General features: G+C 32.9%; 1 protein-coding gene across 1 annotated transcript; it reads right to left on the bottom strand.

Annotated features, from left to right (window-relative positions):
- Positions 1-726: 726 nt before the first annotated feature.
- On the bottom strand, positions 727-3,785 carry LOC125813314 (eukaryotic translation initiation factor 2 subunit gamma-like). Its single transcript, XM_049492808.1, has 8 exons — positions 3,669-3,785; positions 3,528-3,589; positions 3,308-3,420; positions 3,127-3,229; positions 2,080-2,307; positions 1,786-2,001; positions 1,374-1,634; positions 727-1,190 (listed from the first exon to the last, which is right to left on the bottom strand). Exons 1-8 carry the CDS (start codon positions 3,775-3,777, stop codon positions 879-881), a joined length of 1,404 nt encoding a protein of 467 aa, XP_049348765.1. The 5' UTR covers positions 3,778-3,785; the 3' UTR covers positions 727-878.
- Positions 3,786-6,281: the final 2,496 nt, after the last annotated feature.

A 6,281-nucleotide genomic window follows, 5' to 3' on the forward strand; every position in this document is an offset into this window, starting at 1 on the left:
AAAATTTTGATTGAAGTTACAAGTTTCAAACGCTCTGAAATACGAAAACTTGCAAAAAAAACTCTGTGACCGAACTATCAGTTCTAGCAAGTCATAAATTAATTGGGGTCGCTACAAGAAAGCTCTAAAGCTAAAAATATCGAAAAATGAAAGAAATGACTTGGAGGGTCATGAGATGGCGTGTCTCTCTTAGCCACAGTTTTAGTCTGGGTATACTTATATTATTAGGGTTTGATTCCTCACAATTTACAATATGGTTCTAATGGGTTCTTCCAGGTGCCTTCACCGCAGTTTGTGACTTAACCCAATATTTTTGGTTCATCGTGACTCGAGTTTTCTGATCGTGACACAACCCAATACTCTATTTTGAGTTTTCTACATATGTAATGTGCTAAGTTTAATATAATTAAAACGTTTCTTGAAAAATCAAAGTCATTTTTACTATAGGAGTATATGTAAGTTGAATCAACCAACCTATGATTACCAATTTACCGCCCCATAAATATCAAAATCAAATATAAAAAATATTGAATCATATCAAATTAGTTTTATATGATAACGATATAGTACTTTTTAAAATACCGAAGTTACCAAAACTGAAAATTTAAATACCATATTATGCCCACTCCTAATTGGGGCTGGCAAAGTACAAAGAGGTGAAGGCCAAAGGATTTTAAAGCATTGCAATATAGGTGACAAGAGTGCGGACAAAATCCACACCAAAACGCTGAAAAGAAAAATACTATTCCATAGGATCAAAAACTAAAAAGAAACATCCATCAGTTGCAAGCAATTCATAAGCTAAAAGGGAGCACGAAAAACAAAAGAACTAGTTCACACTGTAAATCAATATTATTATCAATGCCAGAATCTCCTTGCTAAGAGAACATCTCTGCAGGTATAGTTTGCACATCTAGTGCCACTCCGTCTTCAATCTCACCCCACCCAATGAGACGCCAGTGGCCACCAACTCGACGGCTGAGCACCACCTTCTCTGCTACGGCAGTGCATACGGGTGCAGTTAGTTGCAACGTTGCACTGTTCTTTCTAACTGTAATGATTTGAACCCCAATTGTCATGGACAAGATATTCAGCATTAGAACCTCACCCTTCAACAGATTTGACACCTGCTTTCCAAAGTCATTTTTCTCAACCCCTACAAGCCGGCGCAGCAGTTTAATTTTCCTGATCTGCAGATAACACACATGATGTGAAATAAGTTGCAAGTGGAAAAGAATACTACATATTCTAATGATCTGGAAAAAAATCAAATGGTAAAGTGTATCAGGGGTAGTTATAAATGACATGATTTAGTATAAGCAATAAAAGAAATTACAAACAACAGATAAAAAGGCAAAAGAATGCATACTCACTTTAAGTTTGATGTACACTTCAGGGAGTGTACCGACGTCGCCAAGGACTTGACCAACTAGCATATCACTACGTGATAGGGCAGGATCCATTGACGTGCCAACCCCAATAAGGCCTCCTGGCACAGCAAACTGAAGCTTATTTTGCTCCGCAAATAATGACATAATTCTGGAATATATTGGTTTACAGACGGTTTTTCCATCTGCATTTTTTTCAATGATTCCTGGACGAAGCTCAACAATCTGATTTACCTTTAGAACACCCTAAGCACCAGAGACCAGTGATAAATGTTTAGACATAACAAATAATTAAGAGGTTAAGGTCAGATTTAGTCATATTTTGTTACCCACAGTTTCCAAAATTGATCAATGGAAATTATCACAATTTGCATCAAACCACACAATAGGAATATACCTTAGTGATAGTTCCACCTACAACACCACCTTTCATGTCATTAATCCCACAACCAGGCTTATTCACATCGAAAGATCGAACCACAACCATATGAGGAGGTGATACAAAGTCTCTCTTAGGGATAGGAATCTTTGTAATATATTCACAAACAGCATCAATGTTGTAATTAAGCTGTGAGGAAACAGGTACAACTGGTGCATCGTGTGCTACTGTTCCCTGATTGCCATAAGATGCAATTTCATTTTTAGCGAACTGTTTAAATACAAGGTTTGCAAACTCTTGGGAAAGACTAACCTTCAGAAATTCCCGGATTGCCTTATACTGTTTTCTAGCTTGATGCTCCTGTATAGTGTCAACTTTGTTCTGAAGAACTATTAGGTTTTGAAGCTTCAAGATGTCAACAGCAGACAAATGCTCTATAGTTTGGGGTTGAGGACAACTTTCATTGGCAGCTATGAGAAGAAAAGCTGCATCCATAACTGTTGCTCCGCTCAGCATTCTAGTCATCAGTATCTCATGCCCCTACCCAAAGCCATAATAAGGCAGTCAAAGCTAATTATTGTTGCAGTAATGCAAATCACACTTTACAGAATAATGGGAGAGGCGGTAAAATGTACAGATGCTTTGTCAGGATATCCAAGTAGTGGCACATAAAAAATTGACTCAACCAATCATCCCACATGCTAATTCCTAGAGAGACTAAAATGCATTAACAAGTTGAGCATGTCTACAAAAAAAAAAACACTTCAAGGCAAGGATCATTAAAATGTGTTGTCACAGTGGGAACTCAAAACATTAACAGCCTGAGAAAGATTTAAAGACAACAATATTTTTTTCAGTAAAATATTGAGCACAGTTGATCCACACAGATGTTTCCAATGACAACAATGCAATTCAATTTTTTGAAAGAGAAAAGAGGAAGATAAACAGAAACAGCTGTTGAATTTCATTTGTTTTATGGAAATAAAATCTTGTTAAGGTATTTAACTGAAGTACAAGATGGGAAAACGCAAATCAACAAAGACATTAACAAATCATCAACAAACATGCAATCTAAAAGCACCAACTCTTGGTAGCTCCTGTTGTCTTAGACCACAACAAATTCAATAAGTAGATTAATGCAAATCTCTGTAGACTCTTTTTGCTCTTCCCAAAAGCCAAAAGCTAATTACCAATTTTCTGAAAGTTATTTTCATATTGATTGCTAATTCACAAGCAAGCCCCACAATTTTATAAGACTGTTCTAGAAAATTACAAATGCAAAGAACAAATTCTAGTGCTTTAGCACAAAGTGCAAAATTGTTGATTTATTTGAAGGTTGAACAAACGAAGTAACCATACCGGGCAATCTACAAAAGAAATGTGTCTAAGCAGTTTCATCTTGCAGTTTCTGAATCCAGGAACATCGCATGGAGGATTATCTTCTTTACCACTTCCATATGACCTACAAGATTAGGTAAAGCATAATGATATATTCTTCAAGAAAACAGAGGAACAAACAACTAACCATCAGCACACGTACATGTAGCATAAAGGTTGCGGACAACTTTCATCCTCACATTTGTAAATTTTTGCATTTGCATACCCAAGTTTCACAGTTATGTTACGCTCCAGTTCACATTTGAATCGAGTAGTCTGAAAATTAGATGACATAAAACAACCAAAGAGTTTTATATAGAAGGAGTTTATACCAAACCAAAAGTGTTGAAAGGTCTATAAACATAAGAATAAGGTATGGCTACCTGGATACCAGAGATTGCTCTGACAAGGGTTGTTTTTCCATGTGCTACATGGCCAATGAGGCCTAACAAATTGAAATTTAAAGTGTTTTAGTCTATTGATGATTAACAAAGAATGGGTTACAAAATCTTCAAAGAAATTACCAATGTTGATTGTAGGCTGCCTGGATATAACTTCGGGAGAAAGCGGATGTAACTTAGTTACATCAAGCTTCCTTATGTCCTGCTGCTCCATTATCTCTTTCTGAGCCATTCAGAATCCTGTATGCAACAACCCAGATTAGTATCTTTATGATTCCCCTTCACTTCAACCAAAGATAGTGAGCTACTCCAGAAAAAGGAATGAATAATAAAACTAAATTTGTATCAGATAGAACCACTGGGTATGGGTATGTTGTTATAGCAGATTGAAATTGAAGAATTTTTCATCAAAAAAGAAAACATTGCTTGGCAAGAGAAGTTGAGATTCAAGAACTGAATTCAAACCAAAATTATAAATGTATATACACTATATCAAATGATTGACTCTTGACATGTAATTAACCCTCTCAATATATGAAACATGAAACTGAAATTTTTTGACATTATATAGAAACAAAACACTAAAAAAAGAAAGACAAGATTTCACCTTGGAATAGTGAAACTTATTTCAAAAGGTCTTTCAAGATCTGTTTTTCTGATGGGAGTTTCTGAATTTGGTACTAATACTACTAGTGCTGCTATGATGATAATGAAGAAGATGGCCATGGTGCTAAGTTTGAAAGTAGAGAAAAAACTTTCTTAGGCTAAAACAGTCATAGTGAGTTAGGGTTATTCATTCATAAAAATGGCGAATGTGGACGATGGCAGTTTAAGCGTGACAAGGTGTCTATATATACCAATAGGAACTAAACCTTCTCATGTTGATATGTTCTTGGGCTCCAAGTTATTTCAACCCTCCTATTCTTCTTTTAAGAAAATTTTCAAAAGTAAGTAGGCCCCGTTTGGGGACAAATATATTTCGAAAAAAATTGAAAACAGTGTTGGACCATATAATTTATCAATGAGAATTTTTAAATAATATAAAAATTACCCCCAAACTTTTATATTTTATAAAAACACTCATCATTTATAGTTTTGGACTAAATTTCATTTTGAATTTGTTGTACCAAATTTATACAATTATATACATATTTTAAACAATTTTAATCTTAGTTTGCTCTCCGAAGTCACTTTCAATTATAAGTAGTAATACTTCATCTATCCCAATTTATATGACTTACTTTTATTTCTAGTCAGTTCCAAAAAGAATGACACATTTCTATATTAAGTGACAATTTAACTTTAAAATGTCCATTTTACCTTAAATTAAATAATTCATAGCCACACAAATTTTTATCATTCATTTTAGACCAGAAGTATTAAAAGTCTTCCTTTCTTTCTTATACTGTGTGCCGAATCAAACTACCCCACATAAAATGAGATAGAGGGAGTAGTAGTTTTCCATATATAAATTAATGACATTTTCCTTTTGTTTTCTTCCTCTTTTTTCAAATCATATTAATTATGTCCATTATCATGACTTTTCACGGAACATTTTCATTATAAAATGATAATACAAAATTATGATTATTTTTTAATAATTTTAGAACTTATGAGTGTAAATCGTATTTCTAAAAAAGTCAAATATTTTTCTCAAAATCTTTGGCTAAATACATGGTGAAACTTCTCCCAAAAATGACTTGCCAAAAATATTTGAAAATTTATGGCCAAACGCTAGTTAAGACTAGAAATATGATTAGGCAAATAACTATAGTTTATTTAAGTATGATTTGTAGTTACATGTTAGAAGGGGAGAGAGGTGCACAAGAAAGAGGGCAGATAAAAATAAGATTTACATGTTCAAAATATATTCTCTTTGCCCTCTCTCTAGCTCGCCTCTCTCCCCTTCTAACATGTAACTACGAATCATAATTAAATAAACTATAGTTATTTGCCTGATCATATTTCTAGTCTTAACTAGCGTTTGGCCATAAATTTTTAAATATTTTTGGCAAGTCATTTTTGGGAGAAGTTTCACCATGTGTTTAGCCAAAGATTTTGAAAGAAATATTTGACTTTTTTTAGAAATATGATTTACACTCATAAGTTCTAAAATTATTAAAAAATAATCATAATTTGTATTATCATTTTATAATGAAAATTTATGTGAAAATCCATGACAATGAACATAATTATTATGAATTTGATAAAAGAGAAAGAAAACAAAAGGAAAATATCATTAATTTAAATATGGAAAACTACTACTCCATCCGTCCCATTTTATGTGATGTAGTTTGACTCGGCACATAATATAAGAAAGAAAGGAAGACTTTTAGAACTTGTGGTCTAAAATGAATGATAGAAATTTGTGTGGCAATATATCATTTAATTCAAGGTAAAATGGACATTTTAAAGTTAAATTGACACTTAATATAGAAATGAGTCATTCTTTTTTAAACTGACTAGAATGGAAAGTAAGCCATATAAATTGGGACAAATGAAGTATTACTACATGTAATTGAAAGTGACTTCGAAGAGCAAGCTCAGATTAAAATTGTGTAATATTTGTAAATAACAATATAAATTTTGTACAACAAATTTGAAATGAAATTTAGTCCAAAACTATAAATGATGAGTGCTTTTATAAAATATAAAAGTTTTGGGGTAATTTTTATATTTTTTAAAAATTCTCATTGACAAATTATATGATCCAACACTAGTTTCCAAATTTTTTCC

The sequence above is a fragment of the Solanum verrucosum genome, unplaced genomic scaffold (genome assembly GCF_900185275.1).
Source record: "Solanum verrucosum unplaced genomic scaffold, falcon-dt-bn FXZP01000189.1, whole genome shotgun sequence".
Lineage (NCBI taxonomy): Eukaryota > Viridiplantae > Streptophyta > Magnoliopsida > Solanales > Solanaceae > Solanum > Solanum verrucosum.

What these genes read in the sequence shown, in the direction of transcription:
- LOC125813314 (XM_049492808.1), bottom strand. Translation starts at nt 3,777, where the DNA reads ATGGCTCAGAAAGAGATAATGGAGCAGCAGGACATAAGGAAGCTTGAT. An exon ending in GCAGCCTACAATCAACATTG is followed by an intron (nt 3,590 to 3,668) that starts GTAATTTCTTTG and finishes TCAATTTGTTAG; the next exon opens with GCCTCATTGGCCATGTAGCA. An exon ending in CAATCCGGGAATTTCTGAAG is followed by an intron (nt 2,002 to 2,079) that starts GTTAGTCTTTCC and finishes TATGGCAATCAG; the next exon opens with GGAACAGTAGCACACGATGC.